Source organism: Heterocephalus glaber, unplaced genomic scaffold (genome assembly GCF_053883595.1).
Source record: "Heterocephalus glaber isolate CG9 unplaced genomic scaffold, H.glaber_assembly_v1.0 deba00000676, whole genome shotgun sequence".
NCBI classification, from domain to species: Eukaryota; Metazoa; Chordata; class Mammalia; order Rodentia; family Bathyergidae; genus Heterocephalus; species Heterocephalus glaber.
Window position 1 is genome coordinate 914,300 of NW_028258156.1, and position 27,434 is coordinate 941,733.

Sequence of the window (27,434 nt, forward strand, 5' to 3'; positions counted from 1 at the left end):
TACCTAAAATGTACCAATAAACTTAACGGAAAAATAAAGAAAGAAAGAAAGAAACAGAAGAACTAAACAAACAAACAAAAAAAAACCCAATATTTTTTGGTATATTCCACTTATGCTTCACACTTATACTTGAATTACTATTTTTATGAAATTCTAATTTATCTGAGTATCCTATATATGTATTTACTATACAGGGATAAAACAATGAAAGGACTCTAGATAGAGTGAGCAAAGCTGAAAGAGAAAGTAATAAGAATAAAAATGGAAGCTGTGAGATTGCTTGTAAAAAGTGGATTATCATTCATTTAGCACATTGTAGTTTTGCAACTGCATGTCTACACTTCGACCTCCTGGGCTCACCCAGGGTCTGCCTGTGAGCTCCAGCCACACCCAAGCCCCAGCACTCCAGCAAGCATCCACTAAGAACAAGGAGAACCCGAGAAGGAAGTTAGCAGCTGCAGTGTGGCAGATGAACAGGGCAAATTGCCTTGCGACTGCTGAAAGGCCAGCCTATAATGGATTCTAAAACGATCCAAGGTTGCAAGGAATTGACGTAACTGCCTGCATAAGCTTCTAGAAATAGCAGTTATCTGGCCATTGATTCTGAAATGCATTACTGTTGTAACATACTCAGCATTAACGTCACTAGAAGCAAAGGCTCAAACTAGATTTTAGAGTCAAAAGCCTCCTTCTAATCAGAGTTTCTGTATTTTCCCAAACAGTAATAAAAGCACAACAAAACAGCACAAAAACTTGGGATTGTGAAAACACAGCAGCAGAGGTGTGAAGATACAAGGTGCAGATTCTGTCTGGGGATGCTTGGAACTGTCTAGAAATGCAGCCACCTCCCCTTGGCCTTTTCTCAGGTGTGGTAGAAGCAGCTACAGGTGCAGAAGCTGGAGCTCTGCTGAGAAGATGGAGTCAGGGAGTCACTGTGCTTACAGGTGCATAAAGGTGCTGTGCTATGGCTGCTTAGGCTGTCATAAGACAGCACTGCAGACTGGGTGGCTTAAACAGCAGGAATTTAATTTTCACTGTCCTGGAGTCTAGAAGCCCAAGCTCAACATGTCAGCCAGGTTCTTTCCTACTGAGGCCTCTCCACTGGGCTTGTGGATGGCTGACCTCTCTCTAGTCCCACAGGTCTTCTGTGTTCTCATCTCCTTTACGTACAAGGGCACCAGTCTTAGTAGATTAGGTCCTGGCCCATTGGCCTTGTTTTACTTCAGTTACCTCTTTAAAGACCTTATCTCCAAATTTAGTCCCAGGGATTAGGACCTTAGCATGTGGGATTGGCAATGGCCAAAGGCACACTTTCAGTCCATAGCCCTTGGGTGCGCAACATGACAGTGAGGTTGCCAGTACAGGGCCCCCTGACATTTACCAAAAAGAACTCGATATTGTGAACAAGCAATTTGACCCCGGTCAGTTCTGCCACAGGGTCATTTGCACACTGCAGTGGGTCTGAATTTCCCAACTATAAAACACAACCCCTCAATTTGGCACTGACCCATCTTAAAGGGTGTGTCAAGGGCAAACATATGTTAAATTTAGTTCCCCTCTTACCATTTAGAGTTATCTATACTAAAACATTGCCACCCGATACTCTCAAGTGAAATAAATAGGACTCACTTGTGTAAATACCGAATAGTTTCTCTGGTGTGAGAAACTGAAAGTGTAAATAAGGACTAAATGTATAATAGGTAATGTGAAATAGGAAGAAAAGGGGCAAAGGGGAAGGAGGTGGGAGGGCTAGGGGAAAGGATAGAAGGGAATGGGATTAATATGAGAAAATGGAAAAACAGGAACAAAATCTTTGTAAATAGGGAGGACTGGAGGGGTTGAAGGGAGGGCTGGGCAAGGGTGAAAAATAAGAACCAAGAGAGACTATGTAAAGGTGCAAATTTCCAATGATGAATGTCATTATATTGTATACCTAAAATGTACCAATGATTAGAATGAATAATCGATAATGTAAAAGAGGAAGAAAAGGTCCAAAGGGGTAGGGGTAATGGGAGGGGCAGGAGAAAGGAAAGAAGGGAAAAGAAAAATGCTGAGAAATGGAAAAAATGGAAATAAAGTCTTTGTAAATAGGGAAGGGTGGAGGGCGTGAAGGGAGGGCTAGGAATGGGGAAAAAATAAGAACCAAGATGCATTATGTAAAGGTACAATTCCCAATGAGAAATGTAATTGTGTTGTAGACCTACAATGTACCAATAAAAGAATTGAATACAATAAATAAATAAATAAAACATTGCCATCAAAATTAGTAATAGGTGGTAATAGCGCATGTGGGAATGCCATAGTTCATATTTTAGCTTCCAATTTCATCTCACTCAGGATTAAAGAATTGAACCACAGCTGACAACTTTTTGAGGGCCTCAGAATAGTGTTCTATAAATACTGAGAAAATTCTGGGAGGAGCGCAACTTTGGTGAAACCTTTTAAATTCTTTTTAGGCTGATGCCACTGCAGCAGGTGGCTTGGCCTTGTGACATGAGCTGTGGTGTCACCAGCGAACCCAAGGGAAGGATGCTTTCAGTCAGGGAACAGGTATTTCCTGAGCAGCTCCCAAGGCTGGGCACCCCACTGATACCCACTGTAGATACTGGGACGGAGAAGGCAAGCACCAGCTCCTTCCTCAGGGAATCCACCAATGTGTGGTGAAGACAGGTGGTAAACAAATCAGCTCCAGTGTAATGGTGTTTACACTTGGCAATATGCCTATCAGCATGCATGCTGCAATGAAATGTCTTTGTTTTGCAGCATATGCACATTAGTCTTCAAAGCCAGGAAAATATCAATAAAAGGGAAAAGAGTATTCAAATTATGCAAAACACCATGACCAGTGAACACTTACGGTCCTTATTCTTGGCTGAGTACTTTACATGTGTTAATTCATTTTGTCTTCTAATTGGCCATAATGAAATAGAAAGAATTTTGGTAGAGGATAAAACTAAAGCACAGACTATTTAAGTAATTTGGCCAATGAAAGCCACACAATGTCCAGGATAGGAACACATACAGTTTGGCTTAAAAATCTTAGCCACCATGCTAAAGGAGGGGGGCACACCAGGCAGCAAAGGTCCCATATAGGAAGCACTATCAAGGAATCCCTGTACCCAGGCATCTCTACTCAGCCGCAGCCCAGGAGGCAATGAAGTGTAGGGCACAGAATGCAGAGGAAGGAATTATAAGATTCCACCAGCCATGTGACTCTGAGCTAGTACTTGTCCTTGCTGAGCCTATGTTTCTCCCTCGGGGTAAGTATGACTGAGGCAGATGTTGTGTATACCACATGCATGGCTGCTCAGGCTGGCAACAAGGCTTGCTTCAGACAGCATCCCTCTGTCCTAATTCCTGGATCCCCAACCAGAGCCAGCCAGCCACTACCACACATGGCCCCATAGCTGGTCTCGCTAAAGTAAGAAGGAAGAAACAACCCTGAGCTTCACAAAGTTCACCGTAACTTCCAGATGCATTCCATGATTAATGGTCTTATCCAAGCCCAGCGGGCCAGGGCTTGCACTGTCTGTAATGGAGATTTATTATTCATTTGGACATAACTCAGTGGTGGGAGGGGATGAATGGCCTTGATGAGGAGAAGCAGCCATGATTTTTCCAAGTGAGTCAGGAAGGGTGATTCAACTGAAAATACTTGGTTAAAAAGGACAGGAGGTTGGGCTATAAGCACAATCACAAGAAAATAATGAGGAACTGATGTGTGAGTTTGCATGTGGCTGAGAAATTAGTGGGATGGAAAATGAGAAAAAAATCTCAGAGGAAGGGCTGGGGATTTAGCTCAGTGGTTCAGCTGCCTTCTTTGCAAGCACAAGATCCTGAGTTCGATCCCCGGTACCAAAGAAAACCAAACAAACAAAAAACTCCGAGGAAAACACAAAAAATTTCTCCGATGATTCTTTGATCTTAATTATTAAACACTATCGTAGATTTAATTTCCTAGAAAACTCTATTAACCTGATGTGTTTCTGTTACAGGATGTAAACAGATCTTTGCTAAGACCCTTTACCAGCACAATCAGGGACCTCTTTTTCCTTCAATGATTTTTTGTGTTCCCCTTAAACAATGATATAGATGAGATATGTAATTATACTATATACATTCAATTATATATAATATATGCACATACATCATATATACACAGATATATACACAATCCACATATATATATATATAATATACGAGATCTATGCTATATACATTTGTCACGTATACATATATATCTCATGTGTACACACACACATATATATTTAAGCCATAACACACTTTGCCAGCTATCTCTATATCCATAGGTTTTTCACCTCAGAGTTGCCTTCTCATTCACCAGTCAGAAATGAGAGAATACTGAAGGTGAAAATTCTTCCATATTTTGTGACCTTGTCCTTATGAAGAATTGTTGACTGGGAGTCTTGCCTTAATCATTATCCCTATGTCCTCTGTGCTTTGTCTGAGGAGAGAACACCAAGTAATGCCAGATGTCCTTGGAACAAGGTAGGGAACAGCAAATGCAACAGTTTCACAAAACACTTATCTGGTGTTCACTTGTTTCCAAGGTTTATTTGAGCAACTATGTTAGGGAAGGGAGATTATGTGGTGAGCCCACAGCTTTCTGGACACTCCTTGTCTACATTGCTTGAATCCATTCTCCTTAAGAGGAAAACTCCAAACCATTCCGGTTATAGATGACCTTTCAGCTGTAGGGAGGAGAACCAAAAGGCCTTAACATTAATCCTTAGAAAAACAGAAGCCAGATAAGGGGAGGAGGAAATAAATCGCAGCAATATACAGAATTTCAAGTAGACAATCTGTGTCAACATAGCTCTTATTTTGTAAAATTAAAAGCCATATAATATTTGATCTCAAACGCCCCTCTGCATCAGTGAAAGCATGCTACATTACTCCCTGGTTCTGCAAAATTATCCATACTTTGCATTAAATGAAAGTTTGTTGGTGCCACTACAGTTCTTTTTTAGTTTGGAAAATTGTTACTATATACAAATGGTGGGACGTGTAAGGACACCCAGGTACTATCATCCAAATTCAACAGTTATGAGCTTCCAGCAATCTGCCATCTCTATTCCAATACAATTTCCCCTCCCAATCCCTGCTTACTAAAAACAATACTGTGTATCTTCCACAAATAATTCAGTGTTTATTATAAAAGAACTCTTAAAATATAACACTACCATTAAATACACAAAATTAACCATAAAATTAACTATAATTTCCTTATATCATCCAATATAAAAATCCCATCTATGTTTAGATTTACCCAGTCATTAGAGTTTTATATGAATGTTTGGCTTATGTAGAGAAAGACCAAGCCACGACATTTGAACTTCAACTTCCCAGAGCTGCCACAAAACCAAGTGAACTGCATTCTCTGCTTTGCAGAGAGGCTCAGAGCCAGGCAATCTAGATTCTCACAGGTGTCTCAGTCAAACCTCCTAGGAAAACACATGTCCTTTCCTTCTGCAGCCTCTTGGAGCTCTACCACTGAAGCTGCTTGTCACATGACAAACGAAACAGCAGCTGAGAAAACAAAGCCTTCTCCAAATGTTTAAAATATCTGAACTATACTGCCATTTCACTGGAGTAGATGCTGAAGGACACCTCCAGATTTCCATGCTTGAATCGCTCATCCCAGTAGGGACAGTTCCATAGCTAAAGCTATGTGGCTCTGATCTGTCTTGTTCCAGCTACCAGCCACTATACCTGTGCACCTAGCTTCCCTCAACTCAGTAGTAAAAACAAAAGGCAAACCAGTAACTCAGAATCTGCCTGCAGCAGCAGGTTCTGGCATAGTAAGTTAGGAACCCCAGGAAACCTAAAAGTAGTAATTCTATCTCTTTGTTTTTGGACTATTTTCAGACTTCTGGCCCAATATCTCCTTTGGATAACTCAAGCTCTCAACCTTATCTTGACTTCTAGAGTTTGACCTGCTGCTTTGCACTGACAAGGACCTTTGACTTGAACATGTCAGTTCAAGATTTGCCCAGTTGTGTTCTGATCTCTGAAGGAATAGTAGCTACCAATCATTATTGAGCAAGCATTTGATCAACAACAACTGCTACTGTTATCTTAGTGGAATCTCACAGACTCCACAATTCATTTATTCTGCATATTTGGCCAAATGTCACTATGTGCCAGGCACTGCCCAAAGTGCTGAAGATGCCTTGTGAGGAAGACAGACAAAAATTCCTCCCTTCATTAAGCTTCCATGTTAGAGGCAATATACTCTAGGAAGTGGCCATTATTTTTCTCACTAACAGATGAAGAAACTGAGGCTCGAGAGTTGTCAATTTATTTGTTATAATATCACTAGGAAATGGCACATCATGAATGCAGTTTCCAATCTGTATGACTCTAAAACCTATGCTTTTGTTTTTTAACAACCAGGCTGCATCTTTACATGAACTCTACTGGCAACTAAGCACAATGAGTGCTGAACAGAGGGCTGCAGGACACAAACATGGGTTTTAAATACTCTGCGGTACAGGTGGAATCCTGTTCTCACCAAATGGAAAACACATTCAAATTCCTCTGCTGTGAACAAATCTTATGAAAACGGAAATCTATTGATACCACCTACAAAATAGTCACACTGTGTACTTGCTATGAGTTTTAAAATATTTTCATAAAAAGCAAAGATACAGATCTGTTCTCTTAGGAAACAGTAAATTGGAATGGGGAAGATTTGCCAAAGGATATTTTATGGATTTTTAAATAATACCCAAATGCTGAATTGTTGCTGACCCTGAATTATTACTTCTGATAAAACCACACTTTTTTATAAGCTGTTTTCACACAACATACAATGTATTCTGACTATCAAGGCTTTGGCAGGTGGAAGATGTAAAGTAGTGGCTGGCTAGCTGGCTGACAGGTTTACTTGGCCACTTACAATATCATCAGTAAACTCACCAGCTTAGCAGATGATGCCAGGTACTGGCAGGTACTGATGCTAAATGTCTGCTATGCACCAGGCACTGACCTATGCACAGACCCTCCGTCTCTGAGTCATGCACTAGGTGCTCTGTGGCTACTGGCCCCAAGACCCTCTCTTAACCCTCACCCAACTCTTGTGTGTTCAGGAGCGAGCTCAAATGATTAGAGAAGTGACCTTAGACGATGCAAGGTGATTAATTCTGGGTACAAGATTTTTTAAAGATGAGACAACAAGGGACTTACAGGCAGGAAACACTTAACGAAGAGCAATATATCATTCAAGTTTCTTGCCTGGGAATCAGAATCCAATTCTATACCCAACATTTCCAGTGATGCATGACAAGCCCAGGTTTCTCTGGATTTGGGTTCTAAATTCTTCTAAGGCAGAGACTCAGGATTCTGTGCAGCCAAACCCCAGCAAACCGGCATGATGGCTTGGTCAAGGTGAAAGTTGCAGCCTGCTGTCACAGGGCATAAGTGGCATTTACTATTCCCTCTCCCCCACGGTGTGCCTAGGATTCCTAGCATCAGAGACTGTCTTCCTGAGCTCATCTCCAGGCAGCTGTAAGCTAAAGACAAGACATAACTCAATTCCTTTGCACTGTGCTCACTTCTTTAATGCTGATACTCTGCTGCTAAGCTCTGGGTTTTACTTACAGCATAACTTGCAGTATGGGTTTTTTTTCTATTTAAAGGGAGAAATAAAAAAGCAAGTGGGAAAATGATGAAGCCATATAGAAAAAAAAGAACAGGAAAGAAAAAGGAAAACTGCCATTTTAGGAGCAGGTTAGGGATACAGGAAGGAAATTCGGAAGCTTCTTCCAATGTCAAGAGAGTGCAATCCATTGACTTCCTGGCTTTACATTTAAAAGGCAGAAGCAATCCCTGGAACTGCTTCCTGAAAATCCCAGTAGACTGACCATCCATTGCATTTATAGCTGGCCCTTCTGCTAGAGTTCAAACCACCTCTCCGGCCTGTTTACCATTGCGCGCCCCTGGGTTAGTCACATCCATGAGTCACCCTCTGGCATTGCATGGCATGTCCCCTTCTTGCTGGAGTCTCAGCTCAGACACTGTGTGGGAGTAGCTCTGGCTCCTGGGCTCCTGTGACACTGGATACGGCCTTTCACAAGCACCCTCAGGCTTTTCCTTCCAGTCCCAGGCATTATCAGTGCCCAATCCCTGTGTCCTGCACACAACCACAAGCCTTTTCCTTTTTGTCCCTGCCACCTTTCCCTCCTCACAGCTATAAAAGAAGAAACACGTTCAAATGCAATCCTGAATGGTCCTTTGGAAGTATGAGTGGCAGGACCTAACACACCTTTCTCTCTCTTACAGACAGGGAATCTACTGCAAAGATGGCTTGGTTTTCACCAAAGCGCCCTTACTGATCCTGGTGCGAACCAACAAAGAAGAGAAGAATCAAGTTTTCAAAATTACATGAAGACAAAGGTATGTTTCACAGATTGGTAAGCAGAGACCAAATGTCAATTTAATCCCATCCTAATCGCAAGGTGTAATGCATATGCCTTTCCATATTCCATTGCCCAGTAATGATCATGGGTAAATGTCTCCAATCCATCATAGTGACACTAATAAAAGTATTATAGTGTCAGGAGAACTTATTTAAGAATTTTTAAGTCTCTCATTATTTCAAATGGACCAGTAGACATGCAAATTACCTTTGCCAAAACATAGTGTAATATGCAGTTCTACTAAGTGCCCTTCCACCAAGTGCCTGCTCCCCAACCTTGGGGTTTTTTTTTTAAACAACAGCAAACACAAGACTCCAAGTCTCCCATGGAACTTCCGAGAACACTATTTTCTATACTGCCTTTCACAGATTGGCATGTTTTTCTATACTATGAGCCTTTGCATTCCAGACTTGGTGAGAAAACCTTCCCATGCCAGTCACCGCTGATATTTCCAACACTGGAAAGTCTGCTTTGCTCATGAATCATGAAATCCATAGACTGTGAGGAGAAAAACTATGATGCTGAGCTTCCTGAATGCAAACAAAGTCTGTGGCAAACAGTAATGAGGGAGCAAAATAGCAAGGGGCCAGGACAGACTTCTCATAATTTTCACTCAGCATTATCCTGAAACATCAGACCAGAATGGACAGGCAGGAATGTGTGGCACCATGGTGTCTTCCTCCTTAGAGTGTTGCTTTTCTTGATAAAGGCAGATAGTAAGACAAGAGCAGGGTTGCGGGACAAAGGAGGTCCAAAATAGCATGATTTGCCAGTTACAGTCAAAGGAAGAAACAGAGATATCAGGGTATAATACATTGATAATCACTTGTTAGGTCTCAGACCCCAAATGACTGCAGGAGCACAATGACATTTTAAGGTTATTTCCTCTGTGCACATTCATTCCAATACCTGGCCACCTGGATGTCTATTTCCAAAACAAGGTATTCAGTATTCCTGGTTGCCATGGCTTATGGCCCAATGACATCAGAAAGGGGAGCATTTGAAACCTCTCCTACTTTGGGCTGACATCCTATTTAGATTATAACTTTTCCTTTCCTAAATTTCTTACATGATTAAGGTCTCTGAGGGAAAACCGACCTTTTGAAAAGAACAAGTAAGACATTTTGTAATTCCAAAGTAACCTCTAAGAAAAAAACATTGATAAGCATCATAAACATCATAGCTTTCCTAAACCTCAGAGATAACTCGTGTGTCTTTTTATAAGACATCCTATTTGTCACCATACTTGACTAAACCCCAGGAATAACTCTTGTGTGCACAAAAGATATCCTACCTGGCGCCTTCTTGTTGAAGATCTAAATCTCTCTTTATCTGCTTTACAGTAAACTCTACCCATACTTCTGTGGGAGCACCTATGTACCTCGACTAAATTCTTTCATCGAAGGCACAAAGGAGCAAGGAGCTGGTTTGTAGCATCAGGACCTGGCTTACCCATGACAATTACCAAGCCAGTATCCCCTTGTTGATGAAATTATAAGGTATGGCTGGCCCAGGACAATTGTTTCCTTTTCTTCTGAGATTGTTTCAGCTTGAATGGCAACATTAAAACAATGCCACAAAACCCAACAAATCTATTTATAAATAAACACACATGCTGTGGCTACGAACCCTACTTACTGTCAGGCCCTGCCTGGGCAACCCAGTTGCAAAATTTATCAGCTGGTCAGTGGCACATAGATTTGCTCCCTTTGGGTAGAGTCCACTCATCCTAGGGGAGTGTGCCAAGAAAACAGAACTCAGAGGACTTCAAAGCTTTTATTCACTTACCATGGACACTAGGTCCAAGGGCCCTTGGAGATGAGGGGTCAAAGAATGTTTGAAAGCCAGGTGTGGTGGTGTGTGCCTGTAATTCTAGCCTAGAATGTTCACAAGTTTGAGGCCAGCGGGGAAACTTAGCAACCTTGTGTTGTCTCAAAATAAAAATTTAATAAAAGGGCTGAGGATGTAACTCAGTGCTCTCTAGGTTCAATCCTCAGTCACTCACACACACACAGAGCCACAAAAACATTTGACAACAAAAGCTCAGTAAAATTATGCTACATTTCAAAAATCAAATCTTAAAAACTTACACCTTGTAAACAAAGCAATGACAATAATTTCATTATAAGGGAACCCATTTTGATATTGTAACTAGATTATAAAGAGTTGACACAAAGGGGTAAATCTGAAGAGAGAGAGAGAAGCGAGCAGCAGACAAATGCGAGATCAAGGGTGTCAGTGCTCTTGGCTTAGTGAAAGCTTGCTCCAAAGCTTTGGCAGCCTCCTCTACTCTTCTTCCTCCTCTTTTCCTACCTTCTTAGAAAAAAGCAAAGAGATGTGCAGGGGATGGAGGCAGGAAAGGGGAAATGAAGGAAGGAGAGAGAAATCTTTCCACTGACAAAGACTTTCTGCTTGACAAAAGTTTAGTCTGTCTTCCAAACCTTCTCTTAGACCTATCTGTGTACTTCCTTGCAAAGTTCCCAAGAACCTTTCCAAGTCACTTCAGCTGCTGCTCCCTCCCTGAACCCTCAATATCTGACCATCCACTACATGTGATCCTGTCTTTAACTTTCGTCATCCCCTAGAAGATGCTGGATTCCTCTGGCCCATGTTACAGAAAAACCCTGTGAGGACAGTTTAGCCCCACTCTTTCTTGCTCCTAATGTTTCCTCCTATCAATTTTCCATCCACTGACCGCCATTCCTTGCTCCTTGGCTACAAATTTCCCCTTGCTCAGGCTTTATTCTGAGTTGAGTGCAATTCTCTCCCTCACCACAGCAAAATGCCACTGGTATGCATTCAGTGGTCCTACACCACTGAAATAATTCTTTGACCAACAGCACAGGTATTTAGAGTGCTGCACACTGGCTATAAGAAACTTTAACTCTATTTTTCAAACTTTTTATACAAATATTCATTTATTCATTCAATGAGCTAAGTGCCTATTACAAGCCCCAAAAGAGGAAGGGACATAAGAGAGCACAAACATCAAATGTAGACCCCAAGCCAAAGAAAAACCACCCCCAAACAAACAAACAAACAAGCAAACAAGCCCACCCACCCAACCAACTAACAAACCAGAATTGAAGGCTTGTCACTGCCCCGAAAGAGGGCTTTTAAAGTATGTATTAAAGCCAGTGGAGGGTAGGAGGAGGTGACCTCTGGGCTGAACCTAGTGGGAAGAGTCTTTAGGGCAGAAGGCAGAAGGAAGAGCTATGAGAATGGGGGACGGGTCCCAGGAGCGGGTAGGGCCCACACAATGCAGGGTAGGGTGGGCCATAGTGAAGAGTGGATGAGAAGTCCCTGAGAAGTAAAGAGAGGAGGAGGACCAAGATCTCATGTGAGTGCACCAAGGTTCCTGGTTGCTGGTGATGAATGGAGGGCTGGGTGATTTGGGCAGATTGTTATATGGCGATGCTATGGATTTCTCACTGCATCATAGCAAAGGACTTGTGATACAAGGTTGTCCATTACAGGAGATACTGAGTCTGATCTGTTGTAAGGGGCTTTCCCACCTGTGTAATTAAAAGTAATCTGTACCTTTCCCCACAAAAGAATTAATTTGTGAGTGATGGGTAGGGTACAGAGAATATTCTTCTTATTTTTTTCCAGTTTCTATTTTTTATAGGTGCATGTTTGAAGTACATAATAATTACACTCCTTAAAGGAAGTTGGTACATGTAAACAACACATCTTCTTTTTCATTCCCTTCCTTTCTCCATCTCTTTGTCCCCCTTCCATTTGAAAAAAGATCTATCTTCCTGTTTCCATTATCTCTCTTTTATTTTGTTCTTTATATTTTGGGTTTATCATGTAATAAACCATATGATATTTAAGCTTGTGTGTCTGATTTATTTCACCCAACATTATGGTCTCAAGATGCATCCATTTTCCCATAAATGATTCAAGTTTATTCTTCTTTGTGGTAAAGTAGTACTCTTTTTGTATAAATACCACGTTTTCTCTAACCATTCATCTGTTGATGGACGTAGAGGCCACTTCTAAGATTTAGCAATTATAAATTGTGCTGCTATAAACATGGATATGCATGCATCACTGTACCATGACATCTTTATCTCTTTGGGGAAGAAATCCAGAAGGGGGAGAGCTGGGTCAAATGGGACTTCTATTTTTAATTTTTTTGAGGAATTTCCATACTGCTGTCCATAGTGGTTATACCAGTTTACATTCCCACCAACAATGTATAAAGGTTCTTTTTCCCCTGCAGTTTCACCAGCGCTTGTTACTTTTTGGTTTCTTGATAATAGTTATTTTTACTGGAGTAGGTAGAATCTCAGTGTTTTAATCTGCAATTCTCTAATGGCCAATGAAGTTGAACATTTTTTAGTGTATTTATCGGCCATTTGTACTTCTTCTTCTGAGAATATTCATTTCAGTTGTTCATTTTTTTGATTGAATCTTTTATTTTAGGTGTCTAATTTTTCGAGTTCTTTATATTCTGTCTGAGACGTAGCTGGCAATTTCTTCTCGTTATATAAGTTGTCTCTCCACTCTGTTGTTTGTTCCCTTTGCTGTGCAGAAGCTTGTAAATTTGATATGATCCCATTTATTGATCCTTGATATTATTTCTTGTGCAACTGGGGTTATGTTCTGAAAGTTCTTGCCTATGTCCATGTCTTTAAGAGTTTTACCTATTTTATCTTCCAGCAGATTATGTGTTTCTGTTTTAACATTTAGATCTTTGATCCATTTTTAATTTCAGTTTAGTGTATATATGGATCTAGCTTCAATCTTCTGCATGTGGATAGCCAGTTTTCCCAGCACCATTTATTAAAGAGGCTATCTTTCCTAAGCATTGTTTCTTTTTTTTTTTTTTTGGTACCGGGGATCGAACTTGGGTCCTTGCGCTTGCGCAGCAGGCGGGGAAACCACTGAATCCCCGGCCCTATCTTTCCTTCATTGTATGTTCTGCCCCTTTGTGAAAGATCAGGTAGCTGAATGTGCTTGGAGTTGTTTCTGCATCCTCTATTCTGTTCTATTGATCCACGTCTTTTTGTTCCAGTACCATGCTGCTTTTTATCACTATAGCTTTGTAATAGAACATGAAATCCAGGATTGTGATGCCTCCTTTTTTGCTCTTGTTACTCAACTTTGCTTTGGCTATTTTTGATCTCTGTTGATTCCATATAAACTTAGGATTGTTTAGAGAATTTTTTTTTTCAAAACAACTTTTCACTCAGTAATTTAAGCTTCCATGGATAAGTTCCTGTCTAGAACAATGATACACTGGAAGTTACAAAATAATTTGGATATGATTTTTAATGGCTGTCTAATATGCCACTTTGTGAATTATATAACTATTTATTGAATCTTCTCCAATTAAAAATTTAGATGATTTCTTTTCTGTCTATTTTGGTTGCTATTACAAGTAATGTTTACCATTAATATTCTATGGCTATATATTTATAGACTCCTATAATTAAGTATTTAAAGAAAAATTGAAATGATCCTGGGTCATATAAGCTATAACCATTTTCTGAAGGATTTGGTCTATATCGACAAATTGCGTCTTAGGGAATTATAACAAATTTTGCACTCAGTAAGAGTTATAAGAGCCTGGTTCCTCACAGTTCAGCCAAACTTCAGAATGTATCATTAACAAACTAATAAAAGAAAATGGTTTCTCATTACAGGCTGAGCATCCCTTAACTGAAATGCTGGGAGCAAAGAGTTTCAGAGTTTAGTTTTTGCAGATTTTGAAATATTTGCATATACCTTACTGGTTGCATATCCCTAATTTGAAAATACGAAATCCAAAATGACTCAATATCTGAAAATTTTGAACATTGACTTGAAGTTCGAAATGTTTGGGATTTTGGAACATTTTAGATTTCAGATGTTTGGATTATAGATGTTCAACCTGTGGTTTACTCAGTTGCATTTACTCAACTACAGTAAGGCCAAAATGTTTGTTCTTCTTCTTGACCATATTCTGTGCCAACCCTTTTATTCATCTTTTATGCATTGACCTGTAAGAGCTCTTTATACACTAAGGACATTAATTCTTTATCTTAAATACATATTGTAAATATTTTCTTAGATTATAGAAAAAGACATTTGCAAAAGAAAATTGAAATTTACACTGTTATTCATGTCATCACAATTAACCTGTTCCTTTATGAGACAGATGGAAAAGCAATGAGGGAAATAATGGAAAACATTAACAAATTTAGAACTATTTTGAATTTTAGCATCTTTAAAGAAGAAGAACTCCTTAATGAAATATTAAATTTTATTATTGGCATTATCAAATTCTTTTCTGGTCTTTGCTATTTATGATGTGTTTGTTACATGTAGCTGATTTCACTATACACAAAAGGTATGTTGTTAATTCATAATTTCATTATCTACTTTTTCATAATCACCATAGATGTAATTTTTAATCAACAACATGACAAATGCAATTTTTAATTAATAGTATAGTATAATACATTTAATTGTCACTAGTATAAAGGGCATTGTTGCACATCATTGTATCCATTCTTTCTGGTTCCTTCAGGGTTTCCTTAATTCTCAAACTAAAAACAAAACTAACCTAGCTATGTGTGGTGGTAAAAGCTTGCAACCCCAGCATTCTGGGAAGCTGAGGCAGGAAGACACAAGTTGGAGCCTAGCATGGCCAACTTATTAATTTAGTGAGCCTCTGTCTCAAAATTTAAAATTTTTTTAAAAAGGCTGGGGATGTAGTTCAGTGCATAGGCCCTGGGCTCAAGGTGCAGCATCACACACACAAACAAACACACCAAAAATCCCCAACCTGATTACCATGGGAAACACTATACTACACACAGGCTTATTGTTTTCTGCCAGAGAACATTCCTCAGTAAGACCTGCTCATCATTTGTTAAGCCCTAGATATTTGCGTGTCACAAGCAATGTTTAAAAGATACTATCTCCCCAAATCTCTCATAACATGGGTTTCAATAAATTTATTTTTTCTGGCTATTAATTCTGTAGCGTTGTATTTGAAATTATTATAAATTGCACTTTCAGTGCTAGCAAGTCTGTTTAAGATCCATATGATAATTTCATGTGTTTCCTTTACTAATTGTTCATCACCTTGCGATGACTGTGAATTTGACTTTCTGAGGTCAGATTCAGCAATGAAACTCCACTATGTATTCCTGTTCTTTCTATATACTTTATTTCCCACTGGGGAATATTTGGCAATTCCCTGGGACATTTAACCACCACCATTGGTATCACTGGCATATAGTAGGTAGAGGCCAGCTACGTTGCTAAGCATCCTAAAACAACAACAACAGTCTTCTCACAATAAGAATGATCTGGTCCCAAATGTCAGTGAATCAAGGTTGAGAATTCCTATTTGAAAACAAAATATCTGCCCTCTCAGCGCTCTTCCTAAACCCAAACCCAGCTATGAAGCCAACAGCGACCAACAGGCAACACAAATGGATGGGGACTCACTTCAGTCTTGTGTAGTCAGAGAAGCTTCAAGCAGAGATTTATATTTCACTGTGGCATTTTACAGGGCACTAAACTGAGTTAAACCTAGATCTAGGGGACCGAGGCCAAGTTATCATTATTATCCTTCAAGTAACACACTGGAACTTGACTTCTCCAAGCCTTATCAGCTGTGCACTTTGGCATAGTCTCTCTTGTGAGGCCTCTAGCGAGATGGAAAGTTACTGAGGGAGAGTCAGAAATTCTGAACCAAGCAGCAGGATTCATAGGGGAAGTGAGGGGAAGTGAGGCCATTGAGGTGGAGGATGGAGCTGCCGGGGAGGAGGGGAGAGACACAGCTGGGCCAGGCTGGTTTGAAATCAGACTCTGATGCTGCCAACATCCACTTGCCACAGAGGAGCTAGGCAGTGCTGCTTCTGAACATGGAAAACCCCCTTCTCAAGCATATCCAATGAGCTTAGGCTTCACAGTAGGGCAGACAGAAAAAACAGGTCTTACCGGGGGTGCTGATGGAGGGGGAGGGGGAGGAGCCCCCGGGGGCGGAGGAGGTGGAGGCAAAGGAGGCGGTGGTGGTGGCGGCACGGGCATATGTCACAGTGTTGGTGTGTCTTGCTAATAAATGGTCCCAAGAGAGTCGTTTCTGCTCTGAAAAAAAGAAAAGAGGTAGTTTTAAACTTGGATGTCTTTACTCACACACAGGAAATACATGGTTTGCAGACATGCACATTGTAGACAGTTTCATTCTTACACTTGTTCATTAGTTCACTCGTTCATTCACTCACAGGATGTTCACTGTGAGGCTGGTCTTGGGCTATGTATTGGAGACAGACAAAAGTAGCCAGATTCTAGAGAAACTTAAGTGATAAAGCTGATAGAATTTAGCATTTTGTGTCTCAGGATAAATAGAATATATAAATAGCTACACCTTATCATATAATGAGTTTTTCAGATAACTGAATTCTATATCATTAGCCTTGAACCTATAGTTTTATTATTTTCAATGCATTCTGCATAGATGCCCATCTTCTAGACCAGAAGAGAAGAAACAGAATGAAATTTAACCTTTTCTGAATGTCACAGACTCAACATTACTCACTATGCCAGCCTCGGGTGAGGCTCACAAGGGGCGGTAGTCATTTTCCTGCCCCCTCCTCTCCCGCCAGCTTTGACTTTCCTTGTTGTCCCTGGGTCGTGGTTTCTGCACAGACCCCTGGGTAGGTCATGTCACCTCTCATCTGCACCTCTCTCTATCTGGTATTTTCTCTACAGGTCTTTTGGGCAAGATTCTCCAAATTTGGCTTTGTTTCAACCAGTCAATATTGTGGGATGTTTGAATTCCAGGTAAATGTGGTATTTCTGTGCCGAACGTGTGTGTGCACGTGCACGTGTGGGTGCAGATGTGTGTCTTAGGACCTGTATCAGGATACACTGTATTAAAGAAAGCTCCACAAGAATTAGGAAAAGCTACATGAGACCCTAAATACAATTTAAGTAGAGACTGAAATAAACATCAGATGTAAGCAGGAGTGACTTTGTGTTTCTGTTGTCTTTAGAGGGCCAGACACGACCTGTCCCTCTGTTTCTTCATTTTTAACATCCTATGACATTTGTATCCTTTCATGAAATACTGTTACCTCTATAGAAGCGAAAAACAGTATTATGCATCATAATTCTTTATTCTTAACACATTCCACTGGATTTTGCTTACATGTTATTTCTTTTACTTTTTTACATTGTGGCTACCACGTGACAAGATAACTACATTAATTTCCATAACAATGCTCTTCTCAGGTCAGTAGCAATATCCCATTTTTATAGGTAAGCAAAAAGCCATGCAGAGACATGAGGTTTTGACGAGTCATACATAATTAGTAACTGGTAGACCTGATTGGAAGCCAGGTTTAAAGGCTCAAAGTCAAGAGTTTTTCCAATGTGATTTTAATTATTGTGGCAAAACATTTAACTAGTTTAAGTATACCATTCAGTTGTATCAAGTGCATTTGCAATGTCATGCAACCATGACCACTACCCACTCCCAGAAATTTTTCATCATCCCAAACAGAAACTCTGTATCCATTAAACAATAACTACATTGTTCCCATCCTCAAGCACCTGGTAATCTCTATTCTACTTTCTATAACTATGAATTTGCCAGTTCTACAGAATTTACTTACGTATATGTGACTACACAATCTTTGGCTAAGTCTGGCTTATTTCATGTAACATATTTTCTGTATATTCACATTGTAGCATGTACTAATTCCTGATTTTTCCTTTATGTGTCTATACCCCATTTTATTTAACCATCTGCTCATGGATACTTGGGTTGCTTCCAGTTTTTGGGTATTCTGAAATATGCTGCTATGAACACTGGGGTACAAATGTCTCTGTTAGACCTTGATTTCAAATTTTCTTTCTTTCTTTCTTTCTTTCTTTCTTTCTTTCTTTCTTTCTTTCTTTCTTTCTTTCTCTCTCTCTCTCTCTCTCTCTCTCTCTCTGTCTCTCTCTCTCTCTCTCTCCTTCCCTCCCTCCCTCCCTCCCTTCCTTCTTCCCTTTCATTGTGGTCTTTCTCTTTCTTTCATTTGTGGGGATTGAATGCAAGGTCTTCAAACGGAGCTACATCCCCAGCTTTGTTTTAATTTTTTATTTTGAGAGAGGGTCTTACTAAGTTGACAAGTTGCCCAGACTGGGCTTGAACTGCTGATCCTTCTGCCTCAGCCCCTCTGGATGGTGAGATTGCAGACATGTGCCACTATAACCACCTTGAATTTTTTTTATGCCTATTCTCAGGTATTGCAGAGCTGGATCCTATGGTACAAGCCTCTTTTCAGTAGCATTAAGAATTTTCTAAAATTGACAATGGTATAAGATGTACATGTTGAGCAACATTTTGGAGAAAGAGTCCATGATAATTTTTCTAAGAGCTACAAGGATATATGTGAGCTGATCGTTGAACAAGACCTCACTTTTCTTATAAAGTATCCCCTTGAAAAAAGGAGCCTTATAATCATTGCTATTGCTTCTTTGATATTAAGAGCAGAAAGACAGAAAAATACTCTTCAGAGCCCTCAGCATAAAACCACGGTAAAATCAAGCAGTTATTTCAGAGTTTAGTAGATGCTTGCTCCAAGTACTGTCAATGTTATTTTATTCACAATCTAATATACACGATAACATGAAATCCAACACAGCTAGCATCCTACAGGCTGAATGCTAAAACAAACTTGGATGTGAGTCCACAGTTTAATTGGAACAAACATAAATTAGCAGCTATTTGTATTTTGACACTTTCTTTCATAGACAGCATAGGGTATATTCTTTATATAATCTTGTATGAGGTGGCAAAAATATTTTCAGTCAAAAATTCACAGCAGGCTGGCTGAAGTATTAATAGAACAAGAGAATATAGAGTGGTGTCATTATGTAAGGACCTCATCTTTTAACTATGACACATGAGAGGAAACAGACTCACTTTTGCTGATGGAAAGAGTTTGGAAGAGTAGCTTAAAAAAACTAAAATGCTACTTACCTAAAAGTTTGCTATTTACCTGAGGGAAAATGACTGTAGGAAAATACCTTTAAGAAAACAATGGCAGGGTTATTCATGAAATCCTCAGCACACAGTTTGATTTCACTTCCCAGCATCCCTTGCAAGAAGGTGTAAGCATGTGACTGAGCTCTGGCCAATAGAATGAAGCCAGAAGTGATGTGCTATATTTCTGGGCTGGCTTATAGAGACCTTCTACCCATCATTCCTCTCTTTCTCTATCCATTGGCTGGAAAGCAACTGTCCTATGTTCTGTCAAAACCACATGATGAAGGATTTAGCTCAGTGACCCTGTGCCTGCTTCACAAGCGCAAGGTCCTAAGCTCCATCCCTGGTCCCCAAAACAACAACAACAACAACAAACCACATGATGAAAGGAATATGGGTTTCTGACACACCTTTTGTAATACTACTTGCCAAACACCTGAGACTTTATATACATGAAAAAATAAAACATCTGTTGTGCTAAGCAACGGAGATTTTAGAGTTAATTTGCTATAGCCACTAATACTTAACCTATTTAATACAGGATCTGAATAAAGTACAGTCAATTATTATTAGTCATTATAGCTATGTTCTATATAAAATTGTCATGTCAGGGTTAATTTTATGTGTCAACTTGACTGGGCTGAGGGATTCCACATGTGCCCACAATGGCCCTCAGTTACTCCCTCCTGAGGGATTCCAGGTAGCTGGTGGAACTTATTTCTGAATGTTTCTGTGAAGTTGTTTCTGAAGGGGGTTAGCATTTGAATCTGAAGACTAATGATGGATCTCTCTCACCAATGTGGGTGGGTATTACTCCATTTGTAGTGGGCATGAGCAGAATAACAGATTTCCTGGCCAACAGCACTGTGGCCCATGTATGATCAAAGCTTGTCTAACACACGTATTTGGGGGGTTTTTTTGGTACCAGGGATTGAACTCAAGTCCTTGAGCTTGCACAGCAGGCTGTGAAACCTCTGAGCTAAATAAATCCCCGGCCCTAACACACATATTTTCTACCAGTCATCCATACAGCTTTCTTGGGCGTAGAAACATAAGCAACACTGCAGTACTAGGCCTGAGGGCCACTTGAGCAGCAAAAGCATAAACATTCAAAACATGAGGTACTAGATAGACTCTGAGAAGGGACACTTCTTTCTGGTGTTCGAGCTGAAAAAGTTAGTTTTTTGTCTGCTAGTTCCACCTCAGCTGGTAATGTGCATGGTCGGTGACAATTTTATTTTATTTTTTACCACTTTCTGAATGTCTGTGAATGACCACAACACCACCATGAATATTGATTTTGGAGTTACACATAAACTTCAGCAAGTAGGTGAATTTGCAAATACAGAATATTCAAGTAATGAAGATCAGCTATGTAACTTTTTGGAAGTCCAATATATGCTCAGCACAACATTAGGGACTTTTAATACATTGTTTTATTTTATACTCATCAGTCTTATGGGTGGTATTTCCATGTAACAGACAACCAAGTTTTGTCTCAGGTTATGCAGTTTCTACGAAATTTCAGAGACAGAATCAAAATTGAGTTGAAAGCCCTGGCCTTCCTGATCCAAAACCTAATTTTCCTTGCACTTCATTACTTTATTAAATGGGTATGATTCAGGTTGTATTACTTCTGTGCTTCCATTTTGCAAAGATCTAAAAGTGTTTTTGGAACTATGAAGTGAAAGGGACCTCACAAAGGTGAGAACAATCCTTCCACTCCCTTCTCCCTGTGTGCTTTTGTCCTCCAGCTAGTTTTATCCCTAGGAATCTGAGAATGATTAGGTGCCACTGGGATCTGCCTCACTGCAATCACAGGGAGAGTGATTTTTCAGAGTCTGGAATTAAAGGATATTTTTATATGTGGAACTTGATGGTTGTACAGGCTTTTTCTTGACAGATATAATAATTAAGCAATTATCCAGAGAAGTATTTGTTAAAATCTGACAGTTAAGAATACAGAGCTCTAGGAAGTCACAGGCTGTACCATGAGCTCTTTGATCCTTTGTATTCTCTCGTGACCCATTTAAAAATGCTATTTTGTTCTGAACTATATTTCAAATGTTTAAGAGTTTTTAAAAAGCCAGTCTCTTAAAAGCTTTTATACTGCCTCATGACTTGTGAAAGAGTTGAGAATCAGCATTAAAATGCACTTTAGGTATTCAAACATGATCACAGAGAGTGATAAGGGAAAGAGAAGCAACGGGGTGCATCCACATGAGATGCCAAACTCAGGGCCAGTTCTGCCCTTAGAATCAGACAGAACTGGGTGATGCTTCTGGCTTTTATTCTGATGCACGACCTTGGTCAAGCCACGTAACCTCAGTGGGCCTCATTTTCTTTATTTGTAAAATAGGAGCTAGAATACTTAATCCTTAGTTTACTGATAGGCTTAAATAAAGACCACAGTACTGACTGACACATAGCAGACACATGCTGGAAGCTCTTTTAGCATCACCACCACCACAGAAAACTATGATAAAAGGAGGAATAGGGTAAATGCCCCCAAGAAAAGTAGGGACTGCTGAGGAATACCATCATCATTTCAATCTTGAGGGAAAGGTACAAGTAAACACTTGGTAGAACTACTGCATTTTTAGTAGATCAACAGGTGGCTTTAGGGTTTGTTCTAGTTAGCAGGGCTGAGATAATACAAGCAGAGACAGAAGTGGGAGAATTAATGCTGCCTGCAGGGCTCTGCACATGTGGGAGAAAAGGGGAGAAGGCTGGGAACACTCAGGGGTTTAAATGACATTCAATTGTTTTGCAAGTGTCTCCTTCCTTGGGTAGGCACAGACATTAGTCTTGCTGTGGTCACCACCATCTCTTAGACACTTTTCCTGTGCCTGAGGTATTCCTCACATTATGAGGCAGCCAGAGGCCAGGAACTCTTTTTCCCTCCATCTCTTGTAGAAAGAAAACAGGCTGTGACCCTTATCACAGATGGGGTAGATTACAGATGAAAAGGGTGCAAAGGGGACAGGGCTAAGAGAAGAAAGTTCCCTTCTCAGCTCTGGCTCACTGACATTTCATGGGAATATAAGCTCAGTATTGGCCAGAACCTCCCCAGCCCCACAAAGGCCCATATTTAGACTTTTGCATGAAATCCAATTTTAATAAAATTATTGCTAAGTATAGTTGTCCTTAGGTATTCACGAGGGCTGGGTTCCAGGACACCTTCGAATACCAAAATCCTCAGATGCTCAATCCTTTTCTTAAAATGGGATAGTAACTGCAGATAACCTACACACATTCTCCCTTATACTCTAAGTCAGAGCTTTCAATGGCAAAATGGCCCACCTGCCGAAGGTTCACCACCACTGCTGAGTCATCTCTAGATTACTTATAGTACCTAATATAATGTAAATGTCACGTAAATAGTTGTCACACTGTATTGTTTAGGAATTAATGACAAGAGTAAAAAGCCTGTATTTATATATTCAGTACAGACGTACTTTTTTCCCCGAAGTATTTTAATCCATATTGGGTTCAATCATTAGACAGAGAACCCATGGGTATGAAGGCTGACTGTAACTTGAAAAGCATCTTTTGAAGTCCAGTGGACCAAAAGAACAGATTGCCACAGTTTGACCTCTTTAACAGGAACTATTCTGGCTTGATGGGCAAGGCACCCCTTTGATGCAGGAAATGAACTATCCTTCTGGCCACCCTCTGGTCCCCTTCTTTCCCTTCCTCCTCTGCCCATCTGTACCCATTCAGCAATACATGTGGACTGGGTTTCCTATCTTTTTCATATAAAGAGTAGTATATCTCTATACCAACTGAGCTTTGTCTCAGAAAGAAATAATTCATGGTGAACAATTTTACTCTCATCAAAACATTTATAAATTTTTCCCCCAAGAGTAGCCTGACCGATTATAGCTGTTCACAAATAGAATGTGTGCTTATTAAAAAAAAAAACATATAAACAAGAAGGGTTGCAGCTACCATTTGACAAAAGCATTTTTGGCTGGTTCTAAAAATACATTTAAACTAAGATTCCCTGTCTATTCTAACTTTTTATGTGTTGGTATGGTCCTTCTGAGTCCCTTGGTTTTGCATCTATGAAATTAGGGAAAAGAACAGAGAGGTCCCACCTCTGAACTAAGGGAGGCAAATGTTCCCCCTGAGGCAGTCCATAGCTCACAAGCCTCAGCACGGTCCTGCCACATCCAAAGATCAGGCATTTGCATTAATCTATCAAAGGTGCCCTGCAGCCAGGAAAGCACAACCCTGAGCTCACAAGCCCTGTGCAGACAAAGTCCAAATAAAACATTCTCAAAATACATCTGGGAAGGCTTCCAAAATGATAAGTAGAATAATAAGGGAATTTCATTTTCAAACCTTCTCTCCAGGTGATAGCAGATACTATTGTGGAACCCTCACTTTCTGTAGTCACTTCCTCTTGTGGTTTGGTGAGGAGACCCTCAGCCACAGCCAGCCACTCCTCCAGGTCAGACTGTCCTCCAATGGTCACATGGAGGCTGTTGCTTTCACTCTCTTCCATGGTATAAGAACTTGGAAGTCTACAGCCTTTGATAGGAGGCTGGGTATGTTGGCTTGAGTAAGGAGGGAACAAGGTACAGGAAAAAAAAGTCCCTGAGCATTCCTGTCTTAGATAATAGTGAAACAATTTGGTTCTGACACAGCCCTTACTATGGGATACGCACTGTTCTAAGAGCTTTTTGTATAGTAACTCATTTAAGCACCATGACGTCCAATGAAATAGACATTATGGTTGTCTGCATTCTTCAGAAGAGGAAACTGACACACAGAGAGGCTAAGAAACTTACCCTAAGTCACACAATCAGTTAGTGGAAGAGCTGTTATTAAACCCAGGGTGTCTAGCTCCAGATGCCAGTCACGTAAGCCCCATGCTGAAGTAGCTCTCTTATATACAAACAACTTTTATAGTTTTTATATATATCCACATACCATCTGAACTTATATTCACTTCACATTTATTATAAATCAACTCATGGTTTTAAATAAATAACTTTATTTTGAAAAATAATACCTGACTTTAAATCTTTACCATAACAGTAAACCAACGCCACTTGCCATAAATGGAAAATAATAAGAATAAACACAGTAATTATCCAAATAAAAATGTTTATTGTTTATCTGCCTAAAAGCATCTCAGGTTTCCCCAGGGCGCCTCCACAGAGCTCCAGGGGGCTATGTTTACCAATTCCCGATGGAGGATGAACATCCAGGGGGCTTGTTAAGTGCAGGTTCCAACTCACTGGGTTCAGGTTGGGTTGGGGCCTGGAGTCTGCATTTCTAACAAAATCCTTGATCTCCCAACACTGCTGCTCTGGAGAACATACTTTGGGAATCTCTCCAAGGTGAAAGCTTATAAGAAAGACAAAGTCTCCACCCCAGGCTCAAAGAATCAGAATCTTTGGGAATAATTTTACCAGCACGGGATAGGTAAGTCTACTCAAGTTTTCTGTTCCAGGATACCTAAGATGGTGAAAACTCTGTCTCATACAGTCAGAAGTATATCATCTAGGGAAAAGACTCACTTTTTTGTAGATTCACTTACTTTCAGCAGGCTGGGTCCAGGAAAATGGCAGACTGTACTTGGAATTGATGTGAAAGAGAAAATGACTGAGGGCCCATGGCCCTCTCACACACATGAGAGGCAGGACTTCTGACCCCTGATCCCAGATACCAGCTCCTGAAATGGCTCAGCCCTACCTGGAATTATATTTAGTTATCAGGTGAAGTGCATAAAGGATTCACGTGGACTTGTCTGTGTAATTTCTAAAATGAAGACACACCTTAATACACTCTAATACAAAACCCACTATTTCACACCCACAATGAGCTAATAAATTGGTTTCCTTTTAAAAGACTTATTGAAATGCAAATCTGTTCCCAGCTCATTCATTGAATTCATTATAATATTTGAACAGTATTTGCAGAAAGGAAAAATGGAGATATTGATAACATTTATCACTGACTCAGGTATTTAAATTAAGGCTGAGAACCATAAAAATCACTGTATGTGTGGTTCCCAAGGGTAAAAAGTAGAAATACTGGTTTCCTATCTGTTTTTGCCCCCACTCTTGAATTAACTAAAAGAAATGGGTTTATTAAAAATACATCAGATTAATCACACATTTATAAGTCAACTTCATTTTATATAATAATTATGCTTCTGAAAAATGGCATTTCTAGTTTCAGGAAATACAGGCATTTATTGTGCACTAAAAAAGGTTATTCACTGAAAACCTGCAATTAATACTACAAAATAATGAGCTGTTTTTAAAAAATGAATGGCCACCCCTTTAATTTATTTTATGATGTTAGAGTTTATCAGGAGGTGTTTTTTCTTTCTTAAGGGTAGGTGGTACCTCATCCCTGAGGATTGAGTACCTCTGAAATGCTACCCTGAAAAAAACCAAAGAAATAGTGTGTAGACTGGAGGTGGCTCCTGGATACCAGAAAAGTCAGAGCTTTTCTTTCCAGGGCTTACTTGTGACATTTTAGATTTGCTCATGTACTTCTTATTATCACTACTGCTGCTACTATGGGCCAGAGAAGTATCAATGAGATTCTGACACCCTGGGTCCCTTGTCTAGTTTGAAGTTGCACTAGAACCTCAGTCTTCTGCAAGGAACCATCCTCACCTCACTCACTAGCAGATTCCCTTCTACGGCAACCAGCACAGTTCACTGACAGCCAGGTCTGATACCCTGAATGGCAGCTGTCACCTTTCAGACTCCATGGCCTCACTCTCAGATTTAACGTGTACTCTCTCCAGGCTTTCTGCTATGAAGCCAAATTCTACATCTCATTCTGAACTCTGCTGTGTACCACCTATAATTTATACTACACTGTTGACACTTTCTTATACACTGCTATGGTATGAATATGGTTTGTTCCCCAAAGGATCCAATATAATAGCATTTAGAAGTGGAGGGACCGTTCCAGGGTTGGAGCCCAGTAGGAGGTGATTAAGTCATGGAAATATTGCTCTTTAAGGAACTAATGTCCACCTCTCAGAGGGAGCAGGACTGGATTAGCCACTGTAACATAGGGTAATATAACGGATCAGCCTCCTTTGTTCACTTGCTCTCTCCGCATGTAATGCCATCCACCCTATTGTGATATAGTATCAGGCTCTTGTCAGACACAGAATCTCAAGCTTCTAAGCTTCCAGAACCATGAACCTCTTTTATTTTTAACCTTCCTAGCCTTGGATACCTTGCTAGAGCAACACAAAACAGACTAAGACACATAGCTTTTCTATATATCTCTATGTATTTAACCATGCTATTGAACCTGCATGCCATGGCCTTCACCACCTGGAAAATTCCTATTAATCCTTAAAAATTTCACTCTTGTGCCACTCTTGTGCTTTTCTGCACAAATTTTCTTCTCTTTGGGACAGGCTTACAATGACCAATAGTCACACTTTTATTACGGTGCAAGGTATTCTGACAATTATTTTTTCATAGGTCTATGTGTCTTCTCTCATTGGATCATGGGCTCCTCAAAGGTTCAAAGATGGGGACTATGTCTTAGGTATCTTGGAATTGCCAAGACCAAAGACAATGCCAAAATGCCAAGCATCACTGCATTGGAATGTATATATCCAGACAATAGTAAATACACATGTATCAATGATTAGGCCAATTGCTCAAGCAAAAGATAGAGCTGTACTTGGCAGCGGCATATTATGAATCTTCTGTCTCTGCGTCCATATGTTAGATAATCATAATGATTATTAGAGAAAAATATTGCACACTAAAAGGCACGAGACATGCAGAATTTCTACCCATTGGTAGACCACATTCTCAGTGTGGGAAATACATTCTGAAAGCTGGGTTCTCAAAGCTCATAGTGCCTACTTGAGAGGCCTTACCTCACATGTTGCAAAATGGTGTAGCCAGGGAGGAACAGTTTGATAACTAGGAGAATAGGCCACCAGTTTTACTTTAATGTCCATTTATTTTTCCATTTAAAAATTGTGAAGAGGTTTAGTTCCTTCCTGATGT

At 40.0% G+C, this 27,434-nt stretch overlaps 2 protein-coding genes across 8 annotated transcripts in view; one reads left to right on the forward strand and one right to left on the reverse strand.

The window, feature by feature from the left end:
* Positions 1 to 12,275, forward strand: part of Scrn1 (secernin 1) — a 137,396-nt gene extending 125,121 nt beyond the window's left edge. The window contains exons 8-9 of the mRNA XM_087206588.1: positions 8,305 to 8,418; positions 9,785 to 12,275. Coding sequence (XP_087062714.1) covers positions 8,305 to 8,418; positions 9,785 to 9,787 — 117 coding nt within the window. The 3' untranslated portion in view covers positions 9,788 to 12,275. The remainder of the gene's footprint in view (positions 1 to 8,304; positions 8,419 to 9,784) is intronic.
* Positions 1 to 27,434, reverse strand: part of Wipf3 (WAS/WASL interacting protein family member 3) — a 127,732-nt gene that overhangs the window by 84,109 nt on the left and 16,189 nt on the right. For all 7 annotated transcript variants that reach the window (XM_087206586.1, XM_021254078.2, XM_087206587.1 and 4 more), the window contains exon 2: positions 16,386 to 16,532. In XM_087206586.1, coding sequence (XP_087062712.1) covers positions 16,386 to 16,475 — 90 coding nt within the window. In that variant the 5' untranslated portion in view covers positions 16,476 to 16,532. The remainder of the gene's footprint in view (positions 1 to 16,385; positions 16,533 to 27,434) is intronic.